The 18,368-nt window shown below is 44.4% G+C and overlaps 2 protein-coding genes across 2 annotated transcripts in view; one reads left to right on the top strand and one right to left on the bottom strand.

Moving 5' to 3' along the window:
• LOC135196232 (ribosome biogenesis protein NSA2 homolog) overlaps nt 1-7,833 on the bottom strand; it is a 26,941-nt gene extending 19,108 nt beyond the window's left edge. The window contains exon 1 of the mRNA XM_064222879.1: nt 7,704-7,833. The gene's annotated coding sequence lies outside the window, so the exon portion shown is untranslated. The remainder of the gene's footprint in view (nt 1-7,703) is intronic.
• Nucleotides 7,834-11,913: 4,080 nt separating this feature from the next.
• Nucleotides 11,914-18,368, top strand: part of LOC135196230 (transcription factor SPT20 homolog) — a gene marked incomplete in the record, with an annotated part of 603,094 nt that continues 596,639 nt past the window's right edge. The window contains 1 exon segment of the mRNA XM_064222878.1: nt 11,914-12,071. Coding sequence (XP_064078948.1) covers nt 12,036-12,071 — 36 coding nt within the window.

Here is an 18,368-nt window from a genome sequence, read left to right as displayed (position 1 = left end):
TCGACACCTGACAGGAGAGAGCCGATACCGTCCTCCGACTCATTCCAGTCCTCGTCGAGGTCGAAACCTCTCAGGAGGAACCGAACGAGTATTTAAATACGGTGTCCGAAGACACGTAGAAACGCCGCTGTCGCAGTAGAGGAGTGGAAGTAGCTTGATCGACCGGCCAGAACTGAGAGAGCCTTCTTGTCCGGAGACGAGAGACTCTGGTTCGAGGCAGAATCGGCAAGCTACGATCGCGGCAGACCCACCGTCGGTTTGGGTTCCCTCTCGGGCCCGAAAACGACTCGAGCAGAGACGTGGGCTCTTGCTGGTGGGAGCGGCAATCCTTCCGCAAGGTCATTATGCTGACGAATCAGCTTAATGACTTCTGCAAATTCCTCTGTATCTCGGGAATAACCGCGTCTTGCGGAGTAGGACCGTCCAGTCCCTCCAAGAACCGATCCCGAGATACTCCTCCTTCAGAAGGAGGAACAGCGGCAGACCCCTGACGGTCGCCTCCAGCTACTTGCGCGTATGTCCTGGTCGGTCCTAGAACCGTGCCTGGTCCATACAGCGTCATAGCGGGATCGCGAGCGGCGCACCTCTCGCGATCATTCATAGGTACCTCGCTCCTCCCGGTGTAGCCCGAGGAGGTTGAAGGTACAGGAGAGGCAGACCTGACGCTTCCCCCTAGCTCGCTGGCAGGACCAGCGTGCTTGGAGGGCTGCTGCTGATCGTCAATCCGCGGTGGCGATCGAGCAGCAGGCCTAGCCTTGCCGCTCGCCTGGGGCGAGAGGCTCGGCTAAGAACGTCGACGCTGATCTCTAGCGTCAGCGCGCTGTTGCTGGTTACCGTCTCCGCCCCCGGTCCGATGGGAGCGGCGTCAGGTGACCTGCTAGGCTCGCTGTCGCGGTGAGACGGCGGAGCGTCCTCTCGGCGCGTCGAGCCGCTGGTACCAGCCGCGGGACCCCTTCCTCGCCTCAACCCGTGGCTGGTCAGCGACCGTCACGTCAACCCGAGCAGCCAGCTGGTCGCTGCGAGAGCGTCCACTGGCCTGGCGAGAGTCGTCTGCACGACACTTGCCAGTCTTCTGCTCCGCGCTTCGGTCTTGATGGCGAGCGAGCTCGGGTGTCAAGACTTTGGCTGGACGGTCTCCCGTCCACTCGGTACTTCTCGCTAACGAGAAGCCGAGGCGGATCCTGGTTTAGCGGCAGAACCGCTAGAACCAGGCGAGGAAGTGCCAGCCGAAGCTAGTACTCCTCTGGTCCCCGTCTTCTTCTCCTTGGTAGAAGAAAAGACGGGCCCTGTTCCCGAGGGAGCAGGAGGACCAGCAGAAGAGCTCCCCAAATCGCCGGAGCGAGACGGGCCCTTAGAAGATCCCGAAGGAGCCTTCTTAGGGGGGTGGGGGAAAACCCGGTTACCAGCTGGTCGCTGCAAGAGCGGCCGCTGGCCTGGCAAGAGTCACCTGAGCGTCTCTCACCAGCCTTCTGCTCCGTGCCGCGTCTTGGCGCCGCCAGCGAACTCTGGCGCCGAAACTTGGCTGCACGGTCTCCGAGGGAGAACGTACACTCGGGATCTCTCGCGAACGAGAGACCGAGCCGGAACCTGACGTAGCGGCATCGCCGCTAGCACCAGGCGAGGAAGTACCAGAGCTAACCGATACTCCTCTGGTCCCCGTCTATCTCTTCCTTACGGAAGGGGAGACGGGCCCCGCTCCCGAAGGAGCAGGAGGACCAGCAGAAGGACCCCCCGTCCCACCGGGGTGGGACGGGCCCTTAGAAGTTCCCGAAGGAGACTTCTTAGGGGGGAAGGCAGCCTTCTTCTTCTTCGGCTTATGGGCCTTGGAAGTCGAAGGGGAAGAGGCAGCAGCAGACGATGAAGACGAAGATGACAGCTTCCTCTTCTCCTCTCCTCGTCAGCTCACGCAGGACAGTCGTCAGGTCCTCCATCCAGGCCGGAGCCGGGGCTATTGCCGAAGCAACACGGCCCGACTGCACCTGTCCGGAAGGACCTGGGACTGGGGAAGACACACCGTGGGCAGGACCATCATGGACAGGCTCAGGAACCAGGAGCGACAGGAACAGCAACCAGCTCAGGAGCGGCAGGAACAGCGGCAGCGGTAGACCCAGAAGGGACAGCCAAGCCAACAGCGGGAATCACATCAGCGGCAGGTACGGCAGGCCCAGCGATTGCCTCGTAGAATCATCGGCAGCCAGCGGAACCTGGTACTGGCGGCCGGTCCAGGGGCGAGCTGCTGGAACAGCGGAAGTCTGGGGCAGGCAAACACGAAGAAAAACAGGCGGCGGCGGCAACTCCCCCTCGGTACGGCGGCGGCCCTAGTAGCGGCAGACGGCGTCACCGACACAGCATGGGGAGTGTAGACCAGAGGGGGGGGAGCAGCATAAGCGGCCGTGGTAGTAGTGGAGACCGCCCCAGACCTCGCTAGACGCTGCAGCAGCCCGTGGATGCTAGGCACGCCCTGCCGCCGCGGTGGTCCAATACCTGTCCAAAGGTCGTCTCCCACGGATGTAGCACCTGCGGTAACATAGATAGATTAGTAAGAGGGGTTCCCTCACGCACGGGGGGAAGACATGCCCCACCCCGAACGCAAGGAAGACCCCAAATACAAATACAACGAAGAAGCTGAGCGGGGGGCAGGAAGGAAGACGAAGAATCGGATACCAAAGGAGTCGCGGGAGAGCTTTCAGACGACTTCCTGGCAGACCTTCGCTTCCCCTACCCCCACACAGCAGTGAAAAGTAATATGAAAATGAAACAGAATACTGCCCTTGCGATTCACTTCATAGAACTTAAAGGGGAAAAGATCAATTCCCGGGTAAGAACGGAAACTTGATCCAAATAATATGATGCTATCATAAAATATATATGAAAATGAAACAGAATACTGCACTTGCGATTTCACTTTCACATAAAATAATCGTAAGGATCAATTCCCGGGTAAGAACGAAAATTGATCCAAATTAAATTTCATGCAAATAAATAAATGAAAATGAAAAGAATATTGCAATTGCGAATCCACTTCATTGCATTCTATATACAAAATAAAAAGCTCGTGCTGAGCGCAATCACACTCTCGGTAACGAACGCACAGGGCAAAAATATAATGAAAAGAGTACTTACATTTTTCAATTACACACTTTCGCCCAAAATACATGACTCGGCGCGAGAGCGCCCGCCCTCGGCACCGAGACATAATTCAAGGGTTTAATTCATGAACAGAGAGGAAATCGCCGCATCTACGGCGATAGCTCCATGTTGGTTCATAATTAAGTAATGAAAATGAAAACAGTGTACTTACAGTTTCATTTTCAAGTCAAACAAACCATTAGTAGAAAACACAATATAAACAAAGCATACGACGATGAAGCGGGCAGAGAGCGATGACGAACACGTCCTTCACACCCGCGGCCGAAAGCAAAAGTGATTTGTTTACCTCCCAGTCGCGCTGTCGGACAAGCAGTTAACTACCGTTCTCCCCTTGTTCGAAGCTTACGACCGTTCCAGCTGCCGCTAGCTACTTCCTATTGTTAAAGGACCGATGGTTTGTATTACGTATCGGAACAATTAACATTTTTAAATAACAAAGTAAAGACGAACTAAATAACAAGTAAAGTAAACAATTTACGGAATGAAACTTTGCAGTCTCGTTGTCTGCTGTTTGTAACTGTGTTTGTGGCGCGCGCGCTTAGGAACCAGCAACAGAACTTGGTTAAAGTGCAATGTGGAGTGAAGGATAAAAACCACAGATTACAAGGTAATAATGAATTCAGTTCAAACCATGACCCAGGGAATAAAAAGTTTCATATTTTCACTAATATAGGCAACAAAATGTTGATTTATTGTGCTGATTACAACTGCAATCTTGAGTAAGATCAATAAACGTTACATATATACTACATATATACACTAACATTGTTCAAATGAGTGCTGGAAAGGCTGGGAAATATGGTGGATAGTCCGTGAACAGACCCTTCCATCCACACGATAGCCGCCATATTGGATTTCAAAACTGCCTTGAAAACATATTTTACGAAGAGCGTCACATGCTTATTTTAGTTCAGATGGGGCTCTCTCATATCACATTATGTTGACGAACTTCAATCTTTTGAATATTATGCTTAGATTTGTAATTGTGTTCTTGTTTCACCAATTAAATATAGAGTGAATAAGACCCGTCCAGCCCGATGATGGTGGATCATCCTAATTTTATACCCTAATGTGCAATGCGTTGGCCACACTTTTCATTACCCACTGTTTAAATCTTAAAACATGGCCCTAATTTCTAACTTTGGAGAAAATACTTACTTCAAAAGGAGAGTAGAGGTCTTGAGCTCCTCTTACCAACATGACAGATGACCATCTCTGGCGTCAGGACGTGTTAAAGTACTTTTTCGGAGAGTGGCCAAACCCCCAGTAGTCAGTGAGTTGGCCAGTCCACTCGGTTGTTTATTCTAATTTCCCAAAAGTTTCAACAGGCTAATCGAAGTTAATGAGGCGCCGCCCCCTCCCCGTTACAAGTAGCCTAGGATTCAATAGGATCCTGAGTATTTCTACAGAAACAATCTGCGGTGGCCTAGACTATGGCAATTGATGTTTTCCTAGGTTATTTTACTTACTGAACAAGAATTTAAAGTAATTAAAGTAATTAGCCCCCTGAGGCCAGTATTAAAAACGGAGAAATATACATTAGACGCCGCAATCCCAAGCGGATGTCGTATCCGCAGTTACGTTCCTTGCAGTTCGTGCAGAACTATTCTTAAGAATTATCCTGCAAGAAACATAACCGCGGATACGACATCTACCAGGGATTGGGGCGTCCAATGTATTTTGCCGTGTTTAGTACTGGCCCCTGGAGGTTAATTACAGTCGTCCGAATAAATATTAGGGTAAAACACCAGCGACTACTAACCCTTATCACGGTGTACAGGTCTTATTCACTCGATATTTAAATGGTGAAACAAGAATACAATTACAACTCCAAGCATATCATTCAAAAGATTGAAGTTTCGTTAACATAATGTGATATATGAAAGCCCCATACGAACTATAAGCATGTGGCGCTCTTCGTAAAATATTTTTCCAAGGCAGTTTTGAAATCCAATATGGCAGCTACCGTGGGATGTACCGGTTTTGAACAGAGACGAAAATCATCTTTCCCAGCAATCATTTGAACAATGTTAACGTATGTATGTAACGTTTATTGATCTTACTCAAGTTTGCAGTTGTAATCAGCACAATAAAACAACATTTTGTTGCCTATATTACTGAAAGTATGACTTTTTATTCTCGGGGTCATGGTTTGAACTGAATTCATTCTTACCTTGTAATCTGTGGTTTTTATCCTTACTGCCATCACAACTGAAACTCCACAGTGCTTATTTGATTGTTATTATTCACATTTTGGTCTCAGTTCACTCCACATTGCACTTTAAACTCGTTGCTGTTGCTGGTTCCTAAGCGCGCACGCCACAAACACAGTTACGAACAGCAGACAACGAAACTGCAAAGTTTTATTCCCTAAATTGTTTACTTTACTCATTTAGTTTAAATTTACTTTGTTATTTAAAAATTTTAATTTAATTCATGTATATTATCCCTATTTTGCAACCAAATTACCCCGAAAAATTACAGATATTTCTAATGTAGATACAATCAAATGTTTCTAACGTTTTCATACATCTGCCTTCCGAAAACCATAGAGGAACGACTACGGATAAGTGCATAGAGGAACGACTACGGAGAAGTGAATATACGAGTGTTCGTTAGAGAAATAGGTATTGCCCAAAAACGTGCTTGCACTGTCTCTGAAACACATAGTGGGTATGCTGCTTTGTTGTCAATCAAGTTTTTTGTAATCAAGTATTTACAAGTGGCTATTGAAAAAATTTGTATTTTTCTCAATCAAAACATATGCCCCTCAATGCTAACTTTCCTCTTTTAACGACTTTCTGGTCATTGCAAATTCGGCCCCATAATTTCTTATGGTGAGAAAACAGACAAGAGGCCCAGGGACCGAAAAACAATTGAGTCACACTACGGCGATAATCCGGCAGTAAAAACTTCTCATATATCCAAAAAGTAAATAAAAAAAGATATATATGCACATTACAATTATACCAATTACATGAAGAGCTGATAATCTGCATGAATAACTGGTAAACTGTTCTGCAAGAAAGTTGAGTAAAGCAATTATTTACAATAAGTACGAAAGTCAAGATGTCATGTTGTCATAATACAGGACTTAAAAGAACGTTCTAATTCCAAAAAATAATTACTTAAATTTGAGCGAGAATCGAATTACTTTTTCAATAACGAATATTTTCAAATTAATCATAAATATGTAAAATATTGATGTTTTACTATTTATTTAAAAAATTATCGAAGTGCACTCTTCATCGTCTTCTTCTACAAAACAGTTTTTTACTCGGTGAGGAAAAGTTTTCCGATTGTTGTGATGAAAGTGCCCCAGCGTCTGTGGGTACAAGTGGTGTGCGGATTTATCACAGGAAATGGTTAGTATATTGACACAAGCGACTCCGTAAACATCGAGATGGCGTCAATCTTCTAAATACCTCGAGTTGTAAGTAAAAATGTTGGACACGTTTTGGTGAGATTTGCACTACGTTTGACACCGTTTTCAGTACCCTCTGTTAAATCTTAAAATTTGGCCTTAATTTCTAACTTTGGAGAAAATACTTACTTCGAATGGAGAGTAGGGGTCTTTAGCTCCGTTTCTCACCAACAAGAAGTCGCGACTGATGCCCATCTCCGATGTCAGGACGCGTTATAATGTACTTTTTTTGGGATTGTACACGCTGATCGAACATGGTCCACTCTGGACCCTACGGTTATTTACCCTACTTAAAATTCATGTTCAGTAAGTAATACTGCATAGAAAAACCGCAAATGCCATAGTCTGGGCCGCCGCTGATAGGTATACCCTAAATCTACCGGATCCTGAGAACATAGGGTAAAAAAAAACCGCATGGTACAGGGGTGGACCATGTACGATCAATGTGTACAACCCCAAAAAAAGTACATTATAACGCGTCCTAACATCGGAGATGGGCATCAGACGCGACTTCTTGTTGGTGAGAAACAAAGCTAAAGACCTCTACTCCGGTGTCAGGACGAGTTATAATGTACTTTTCTTGGGGTTGTACACATTGATCGTACATGGTCCACCCCTGTACCATGCGGTTTTTTACCCTAATTAGAAACTGAAAATTCACTTTTAACTTGCCCACTTATTTACGTTGCGTCCCTATTAGCAGCCCGGACCCAACCCAGTCATAGCCTAGTTTCCAACCGGGGTCGCGTTTGGGTATCGGGTCTACCTAGCAATGTCCCTACCCTATCACGATATCCATATGGAAATCGTCACATTCAACAGAAACTTATTACTACTAACAATCGGCAGAACCATAATTCACAAGCTTCATTATAAATGATTTGTGTAGATATGCTCCAGACGTCAATGAAATAATAAGCATGTGTACCCCATCAATCACTCTGTATCAAATACACGTTGCATCAATGCTTCTAGTAATATATTAGTTTTAAGGTTTAATGCACCAATTTCGTTTAAAAAATACCAAATAAACTAAAACAAACACCTACTACACCAAAAGGTAGTTGAAACTGAACGTAATAAGGGTCGTAGTTAATAATATTAGTAAAATTACACAGACAAAACTCACCACGCGCTGTCTCGGGACGGCGCACGCTTGAAGAGGAAATGGCGAAGATCAACAGTTGCCAGAATAGGACGAGAGCGAAACCTTTGCCGAGTGCCGACAAATAATGCTGCCAGTTATTCGTAGAGTTAATTATTATTATTATTATTATTATTATTATTATTATTATTATTATTATTATTATTATTATTATTATTATTATTATTATTATTATTATTATTACTGTGGGAATATCTACTCCAAACAATGCGAAAAAGTCCAGTATTTTAAGTACATGATGAAAATACGCAAAACCTAAACTATACACTTCTGCTGGACGATGGAATATTCATAGAAAATATTGAATTTTCAAAGCGGCTTCAAAACTAGGATAACAGGGTACTCTTAAAATACTAAGTAAAGGTGAATAAGTCTGGAAACAAATTGATACGCACACAAAAAATTATGCTCAAATGTACAAATCTTCATGGTATTCGATGTACGAGTTACAAATTATATCGGTGGGAATGGAAAAAAGCCTTTGATGGTAAGCATTGTGACTACCATACATTGAAATATAATCATATAATGCTTGTAATTATTCAAATATAATATTTTATTTAGATTACATATATACCTGGATATTGGCATGACAATCTGTTGTCCTTAGTGTCAGTAGATAGAAAAATAACATGATAAGAACTAGGCATAAAAACATACACACGAACACTTTGGCGATGAGTTTTAATTACTATTAATATTCATCGTTGATGTCTGTATAATCTTCATTCAGCTCCATTTCATTTTTTCTTATCTATTTAAGAATGAGTTGCTAATCCTGAAATTTTATCTGCTTTCATTTTAGTCTACTACTAATTTATGAAATCTTATATTATCATCAAAGATAATTCATATCTCAACGAAAAGCTGGCTATTATCATATAAGCCTAAAATTCTGATTGATGGCCTTATTGACTATAAAGAGATTGTGGAGTATGTTACTAGAATAAATAATGATTGATTGGTAAACAAAATAAAAATCATGCCTCTTTACAACGTTCAGCAATTCGACCTGTGTGATAGTTGTAGTGTCTTAATTTGTGTGCCCTTATTGGTGGTATAGCATCTTCTTCTTCTTCATCATCACAAGATGTAAAAAAAAAAAACAAATAAATCAGGTGAGAGCTCTTATAAGAAATGAAATGCTTTTATTAGGCATTACGTCATTGGGAGTTTCTCTAAGAATGTATACTGGCGTGTAATGTCAAATACAAAGTTCGCCATCGTGCTGGAGGACTTTTAAATCTGACTCAGCAACAAAGAATAATCCTCTCTTCAGAGCAACCACATTATTATAGTTAAAAATTTGCCCTAGGTAATTAGGTAATCCTGTCGTTATGGTGGTGGATCGAGTATGACAGTGTCATTCTGGAGAGTGCAATTCGGAAATTTCTGGCATTATGTTTATATGAAGGTCTGACCTTTCCAACCACCCCGTGGTAACTTCGTCTTTCAAAGTGCACCTGTTGCTGAAGCGGCTAGAAGTGGTGTCACTGTTAATTTTACATTACGCGTTGGCAGTTAATACAAGTTACGTGAGAGATAAAAGGTCATTTTAAAACGTTTTGAAAAAATGTTGACGCCATTTTTTGTAGTTTATTTGAAATTAACAGCACACTTAGAAATTTAAGTTTGTATCTGAATATCGATAAATTAATTTAGTTTTTAAACTATAGGTAGACTACCTTGCAATTTCTTTACGTCTAAGTTAAAGTAACACTACACATGGGATGAAAGTTTAAAGTGATGCAAAATATATAAGCAAAAATGTAAGTGCATTTACCTATGTTTTTAGTAGAACTGTGTTTAATCTGAAAAGAATTTATTATACATCGGTAAGTGGATTGCCATACAATGATACAGAGAAAATTTTGATAACACATGCCCCCTCTAACTGTGGATCAGTTAGGACAATTGAAGCCAGTCCTTGAGAAATCAAATGGCGATACTCTGACGTAATGTCTGTTTGGTATATTGGGATGATCTCCACTAGTTTTGAGGGATGTTCTACAGTCTCTCGTGAAAATGAAATCCTTCGAGAAATATATCATGACCCATTAAGTCAACGAGAAGAAATCAGAAAGATCATCTTTAGTAGTCAGCAGTTATGAAATGGCTCTGGTTTGGTTCACCAGTACACTAGTTCAGTTTTATATTGATGTTCTAAAAGGTTTCAGCCACTGGTGGAACCTCCAAGAACTTTTGGAGGCTTTAGAACTCTTCTTCCATCACCTTCAGAGGGAACCACCAAGGAGGCACAACTTAAGGGAACATGAGATTAAGCTGAAAAGGAGATGCTCGCCAGTAACAAGTTCGTAATAAGCTCCAGCAACCAAATTCCAGCTATTGTTAGGGATACCTTCATACGTACCTAAGCTTTCCTATACGTTCACTTGCCCTTACATTTGCAATGGCTCTCACTGCCTCACTTAGCGTATGCTATTCCCCAAAGATAATGAAAAGTGCATCTGCTCCAGCCAGGACTCGAACCTATTCCTTTTGGGTTTGGTACAAAGGTGACAGACATTTGTCTATGTATGTATATGCACATACACACACATGTACTATATATATATATATATATATATATATAATATATATAACCGAATCACAATAAAATGAATCGTGGAAGAATTATATAAGGGCAAATATAAAGTATGACAGTAAAACAGCCCTGTTTCACTTTCCTTAGTGGCATTTGCCCTTGTATATATATATATATATATATATATATATATAGGTGTCTGTATGTATAACTGAATCATGAAAATTTGGAACGTGATGAATATATATATAAAGGTAAAAGTCACGAAGGAAAGTGAAACAGTGAGTGCTGCAAGATCTTTTGACTCAGCTAAGTAAAGGCCGTGAGTCGAAAGATCTTGCAGCACTCACCGTTTCACTTTTCTTCGTGGCCTTACCTTTATATATATATATATATATATATATATATTATATATATATATATATATATATAATAATTTTGTTCCTTCTTTATTCTTTCCGAGGTAGAGAAATAAGATATTATATAGATATATATATATATATATATATATATATATATATATGTATATGATATATATATATATCTATATATATATATATATATATATTTCTATATATATATATATATATATATATATATAAACATACTATATAATATATATATATATATATATATATATATAGATATATATCTTATATTAAACAATCAATCTTTGTGAATATATATACAGTATGCATTTTACTTCTTTACAAAAGGCAAAGTTCACTAAAGTTCATTCCTGCAATATTATTTTCATCTAAAGTATTCATACAGACTCTGATGTGGATAAGCCTATCATCATCATATACTAAATTACACTTTAGCTCTTCTCGTATTATTACTTTAATTTTTCCATTCTTGCTCATTTTAACTAAAAATAATTTTTCTAGAAGTTTGATTTTTTAAATTCCTTCAAAATTGAAGTACTATTTACTGCTTTGCCAATTATGTTCCGTAAATATGGAGAAATATTTTGATGATCAAAAGAAAAATTATTTCATTTAGTACCAAAGGATTATTTCACATTCAAGAAGAAGAATACTGCTTGTTTAAGGTTTGAGATAAGACTTTATTGGCAACAATGTAAATGTCCATTGTTTTTCTTCTTTCTTTCTTTTACAAGAGATTCGGTTCGCATTAAAAATCAGTATAACCCAATTTGCAATTAGATAATAGTTTCTGTTACTCAGTGAAAGATGCGGTATGTTATTAAAATTCGTATGCTGAACGGACCATTTAAAAAGGCAATTTTTGTAAATCCATATTACTATCCTTCCACATTCTGAAATTTCGTAAATTCCAGAGATTCTAGGATATTGCAATGCAGTATTTTAATGGTATGAAATACCACATATTTATATCATGAAAAATTTTGATATATATTTTTATGAATTTTAAAATGTTACTGAGTTTTGTTTATCGAAGATCCGAATGTCTTGAAGTTTGTTCTTTTCAGTTATTTTGTTGCTGTTGTATATATATATATATATATACTATATATATATATATATATATATATATATATATATATTGAAAAGCTAAAATGATATTTAAATTATTTTGATAAATTATGAAATTAAAATATACACTTTATATGTAATTTTATTTCGATAAAAAAAATTAGAGTTAGTGCAAATATTTACAATAGAGAACGTACATATGAAATAAGACCAACAGCAAAATAGTAAACAAACCGGGCTCTGTCAGTGATCTGTCATCTGTGAAACATTGTAGGATCTCCCTACTACATCATGGACGAGTTAGAGTCCTTAATTAATAAAGCAGATGTAAGTTATACCCCAACAGAGTTTTTGACTTGTCTAAATTTGGTGTGCTCGTTTAGCTTAGGCCTTTGGCTTACCGTACTAGGTACATACCTATCCTACATAGCCTAGGTAGGTACCCAAACATAGTAGGTAGGCATTTTGGACTTGAAAGTTACCTAGCCTAGTACTACTACCTATGTATCAGGGTACTTATCCGCGGCGGCCTAGACTATGGCAGTTGTGGATTTTCTATGCAGTTTTACCGACTGAACAAGAATTTTAAGTAATACCTAGGCTATTTAGCTATTCAGACGACTGTAATTAGCCTAACCCCCCAGGGGCCAGTACTAAACACGGCGAAATACGTTGGACTCCCCAATCCCTAGTGGATGTCGTATCCGCGGTTACGTTCCTTGCAGTCCGTGCGGACTGCTTCTGTAGAGGGTAAAAAACCGCTTGGTACAGGGGTGGATCATGTATGATCAATGTGTACAACCCCAAGAAAAGTACATTAGGCTATAACGCGTCCTGACACCGGAGTAGAGGTCTTTAGCTCCGTTTCTCACCAACAAGAAGTCGTGTCTGATGCCCATCTCCGATGTCAGGACGCGTTAGGTATAATGTACTTTTTTGGGGGTTGAACACATTGATCGTACATGGTCCACCCCTGTACCATGTGGTTTTTTACCCTAGGCTATTTATTCGGACGACTGTAATTAGCCTAACCCCCCAGGGGCCAGTACTAAACACGGCGAAATTCCTTAGTGGATGTCGTATCCGCGGTTACGTTCCTTGCAGTCCGTGCGGACTGCATCTGTAGAAATACCCTTGTAGAGATACCTAGTGGACCCCACCCATGTTCCTACCTTAGCCTGCAATTTCTTTAAGATTTTGTTTGTCTTTTGAAAATTTTTATGGTGTTTTGGCCCAACTCACCGACTATCAAGACTGGCCACCCTCCGAAAAAGTACTTTTAACGCGTCCTGACACCGGAGATGGTCATCAGTCACAAGTTGTTGTTGGTGAGAGAAGGAGCCAAAGACCTCTACTCTCCTTTCGAAGTAAGTATTTTCTCCAAAGTTAGAAATTAAGGCCATAAACAGAGGGTAATGAAAAGGGTGGCCAACGCAGTGCAAACTTCACCAAAACGCTTTCGAAATTTTTACTTACAACTCTAAATATTTAGAAGATTGACGCCATGTTGATGTTTGTGGAGTCGCTTGTGTCAATAAACTTCCCATTTCTTGTGCTAAATCCGCACACCACTTGTACCCATAGACGCTGGGGCACTTTCATCACAACAATCGTACACCTGAACTCTTACCAGCACTTAGCTAGTAGGTATCTTTTGTTTAGGCTATGTGGTTACATTCTTCCACAAGTGGCTAACGGTGCTCATGTTGCACATATGTAAACTGGTAGTTACTGAATCAGAGGGGCATGGTGTTGTTCATCAGTTGGGTAGTTTGTAGCGTAGAGAGACAGCTTGACTATGCAATGGTAATTTCTAGTGAAAACTTCCATAAAGTAAAAGATACACTACCTATATGCTCTTAACCACCTAAAAAGGAACTTTGCATGTTAATTCCCGGGTAGTTTGAATGTATGTGGTACGCAGTTACAGCTCCTATCTAAGTACCCAGTTGATCTTAACCCTGAGGCTAGCACGCACAGCGAAACAATACCTCTTGCCAAAACAAATGAACTTTCTAAGAATATTTAAATATGCGGATAAGGCGCAAAGCGTTGTTCCGCCATGATCTTACTGACAGCACACATAACAAGAAAATCAGCGGTCTGTGGATATGCACTCTCTCCTAATTTCCATCAATTTACCTACTAGTGAAATTTTTTTTCCATGAAAATAATCTTTTCTAGGGTAAAACACCACTATGCGGACAGGCAGACACTGTACCATTGCGTGGTCACTTTCCCAAAAAATAACTTTAGCACTTCCCATATCCTGAATTAGATGCCAGTATAACCCAACCAGCATGGAAACAACACATTGAGACCTCTACTTTCCTCTCGAAGTAAGTGTTTTCTTTCATGTCGCAAAATAATGCCATAATTTCCAGTTAAACAGAAGTTAATGAAAGTCTAGTCATGTGCGGTGCAAGCTTACCTCCATGATGCTTTCGAAATTTTACTTATAACACCTTATTTTGTTCATGAAACTTGCCTGTCAGATATATATATAGCTGTATTTTCTGAAGTCCGACAGAATTTCAAAAACTTCAAAACTTCAAAAACACACAGTGGTCGGCCAGGTGGTTAGTACCCATTCCCACCGCTGGGAGGCGGGTATCAGGAACCATTCCCATTTTCTATTCATAATTTTTCTGTCGCCGGTGCTGGAAACACCTGTTTTCAGTACCTCCGTCTTAGGATTTTGGAAATTTCATTGCCGCTAAATATCCTAATTGTCTTTTGATTTATTTACTTGGATTTGTGGCTAGGCATACGCTATCTTAAATTGATTTGAATTTGAGTGACTTTCCCCCATTGACAATATACTATCGTTTTGTCAAGTAAGTGGATATCCCCTCATTGACAAAATATCTCTTTGTCCCGTAAATGGGTTAGTTCTCATTGACAAACATCTCATTAACTTTATATTGCGTAAGCGGATAAGCTCTTATTGACAAGATTCGGAAGAGCTCTCATTCATCATTCGCAGACTCGTACAAGAAATAGACTTGTAGACTACGTAAATGAACGCTTATGTCCAATAACATAAGAAGCTTGAGCTGTCCGCTTCGATTCTCTAAGTTTTGTTCATGAAACTTGCCTGTCAGATATGTATGTAGCTGTATTTCATAATTCAGCTATACAGTGGTCCCCCCGTATTCGCGGGGGATGATGCTAAAAACAGCCTTTGTTCCGATACGTAATACAAACCCTCGGTCCTTTAACAATAGGAAGGTAACTAGCGGCAGCTGGGACGGTCGTAAGCTTCGAATCACTTTTGCTTTCGGCCGTGGTGTGACAGGACGTGCTCGTCATCGCTCTGCCCGCTATTTCGTCGTGTGCTTTGGATGTTTACAATTTCTTCTGACTGGTTTGTTTGTGGTTTTGAATGAAATTGTAAGTACTCTTTTTTCATTTTCATTGATTGTGAAGTGAATTGAATTATGGATCTTGAAGAGCTTTCGCCGCGCCCACCAGTTGCCCGTAGAGTGTGTCCCGGGCTGGAGGGGCGTAAATGCGGCGGATTCCGCTCTTATCCTGATATAGATCCACATGAATTATGTTATCGGTGTCGGGGGCGGGCGAGTGTTCCCGAACCGAACCATGTAATTGTTTGTGTGAATTGGTCCGAGGCGCAGTGGGTGCTGTAACGAGGGTAGGAAGAGGCGTAGATCGACCAAGGAGTCGTCGGAAAGCTCTCCAGCGACTCCTTTGGTGACGGATACCTCGTCATCCTTCCTACCTCCAGCTCAGCCCCCACGGTTTGCGCCTTCCCCTGCAGGGGGGGGTTTGGGGGGGGTTTCGGAGTCCTTCTCCTCACTCGATCCGTCAAGTGTGGAGGAGGGCGCCCATACCCGGATGTCCAATTGTATTCGGGGGTCTTCCGTCCGCTCTGGGTGGGGTTCGTCCTCCCCCAGGCGTGAGGGTGCCCCTCTAACTGACCCGACTGTTCCTCCCTCAGGTGTGCCTTCTGTGAGTGACGACTTGGACAGGTGTGGGCGTCGTTGGGACTTGCAGGGCGCTCCCAGTATCCAGGGCTTAATTCAACGACTGGCGGGGTCGGCAGTAGTAACTCATGGGGTGTAGTCACAAACGCTACGAATACCAGTGTCCACCCCAGCGTACGCCCCGCCCCTCATGTGGTTTACACGCAACACATTGCGTCTGTGACTCCCACTGCATCAATCCAAAAGCCGATTGCTGCCGTACCTAAGAGGGGCGTGCCGCCTCCACCTGGATTCTATGTGCTGCCGACCCCCGACTTTCGCTGTCCGAAAAGTTCGCCCCTGGACCTGCCGCCCGTCCCGATGATGAATTTGGCTGAATTGGAGATGCCTGTGACGCCGGACTATGCTGCCGTACCTGCCGTACCTGCAGCTAGTGTTGCTGGCCCAGCCGCTCCGCGTACGCTCCTACGAGGCGCGCGCGGTTGCGTGACGCTCATGTTGATGTTGCTGCTGGTGCTGCGGTCCTGCGGTGCTGGTCCTGCTGTGCTGGTCCTGATGGTGCTGGTCCTGCTGTTTGATGTTCCTGCCGCTCCTGCCGTGCCTGCCCCTGCCCACGTCGCGTCTCGTCATGGAGGTGCTGCCCGGGACTTTCAGGTCTTCCGGACAGGTATCAGTCGGGGCGTGTTGCTTCGGCAATTGGCCAACTTTTCCGTGGATGGAAGAACCTGACGTCCGTCCTGAGAGAGCTGACGAAGAAGAGGAAGAAGAAGAGGAAGGGTGTCGTCGTCGTTCTTCATCGTCTTCTTCGTCGTCTGTTGCCGCCTCTCCCCCTTCGACTTCTAAGGCTTCCAAGCCGAAGAAGAAGAAGGCTGCCTCCTCCCCCCCTCCCCCCCAAGAAGGCTCCTGCGGGACCTTCGAAGGGACCCGTCTCACTCCGGTGTGACGGGGGGTGCTTCTGCTGGTCCTCCTGTTCCCTCGGGAACAGGGCCCGTCTCCTCTTCTGAGAAGAAGAAGAAGACGGGGACCAAGGGTGTGCTGGCTACTGCTGGTACATCCTCGCCTGGTCTTGGTAGCACTGCTGCTAAGCCAAGGTACCGGCTCGACTTCTCGTCCGCGAGAAGTTCCGAGTGTACGGTCTCCTCGCGACCGCCTGCAGCCAAAGTCAAGACGCCTGAGCTCGCTCACCGTCATGACCGAGGCACGGAGCAGAAGACTGTCGAGAGTCGCGCAGGTGACTCTCGCCAGGCCAGCGGCCGCTCTCGTAGCGACCAGCCGGTACTTCGGGGTTGACGTGACGGTCTCTGACCGGCCTTGGGTTGAGGCTGGGAAGAGGTCCCCTCGACCAACGGCACCAGCTTCGGCCTGGTACCAGCGGTTTGACGTGCCCGTGAGGACGCTCACGGTCTCACCGCGAAAGCGAGCTCTGCAGATCACCTGACCGCCGCTCCCACAGGGACCGGACGGAGACGGTGGCCAGCAGCAGCTCGTCTGACGCACGGGACCGGGGGGTCGACGTGCTCAGTCGAGCCGCTCGCCACAGGATGAGCGGCACGGCCAGGCCTGCAGAACAATCCCCACAGCGGGGTTGGTGATCGGCTGCAGAGCCCCCCCACGTACGCTGGTCCTGCCAGCGAGCGGGGGGGGAGCGTCAGGTTCTGTCTCTCCTCTACCTTCAACTTCCTCGGGCTACACCGGGAAGAGCGAGGTAGCTAGGAGTGATCGTGAGAGGTGCGCCGCTCACGATCCGTCACGATGCCAGCACGCACCAGGCATGGTCTTAGGACCAGCCAGGTAGTACGCAACAAGTGGCTGGAGGCGACCGTCAGGGGTCTGTTGCTGTTCTCCTTCTGAAGGAGGAGGGTCTCGAGAGCTGCTCCTGTTGGAGGGACTGGACAGTCCTATCCTCAGGACGCTGTAACTCCCCCCGAGATCCAGAGGAACTTTGCCCAGGTTATTGCGCTGATTCGTCAGCACAACGACCTGGGGGAAGGATCGCCGCTACCACCATCTGAGCCCACGTCCCGGCTCGAGTCATTTTGGGGCCCGAAGAGGGAAGGGAACCAATTGACGGTGGGACTGCCGCGATCGGAGCTTGCAGACTCAGTCCTTGACCAGGTGGAGAATTTCGTCTCAGGACGAGAGGATTCACTTAAGTCAGGACGGTCTTCCAAGCTACTTCCTCCTCCACTGCAGCGACAGCGGAAGTTCTACGTGCCATCAGTGGATCCAATACCGCCCAAACAGGTTAACCCGGAGCTAGCTAGGCTAACTCCAGGTGTGTCCCTGCAGCAGCTCCTGTCGGAGAACTTGTGTTCTCGCAGCAGGAGGCACTGGGTCTGGAAGCTACCGCTATGGCGGCTTTCCAGGCAGTCTCTTGGTTGGATCTGTGGTCCCTCACAGTATCCAAGGTCGCGGCCGACTCCGGGGGCGCTGCCCTCGAAGACGACCCCGACTTCAGGAGACTGTGCCAGTCTGGAGGTAGGGCCCATCTCCTACCTCGCCCATCAGACGGCAAACCTGTGGGCCAACTTGGTTCTCCGTCGTAGGGACGCTGTCCTTACACGAGTAGCCAAGGGGGCCGGGCAGTGAGGTCGGTAAATGGACTCCGTAACGGACCAATGAAGAGTTGCCTCCACTCTCTTTCCCGGAGAGATGGTGGACGCTGCGGTGGAAAGACGGC

This window comes from Macrobrachium nipponense, chromosome 17 (assembly GCF_015104395.2).
Source record: "Macrobrachium nipponense isolate FS-2020 chromosome 17, ASM1510439v2, whole genome shotgun sequence".
Taxonomy (NCBI): domain Eukaryota; kingdom Metazoa; phylum Arthropoda; class Malacostraca; order Decapoda; family Palaemonidae; genus Macrobrachium; species Macrobrachium nipponense.
Note: the sequence above shows the minus strand (reverse complement) of the source record. Positions and strands in the feature narration are given on the sequence as shown.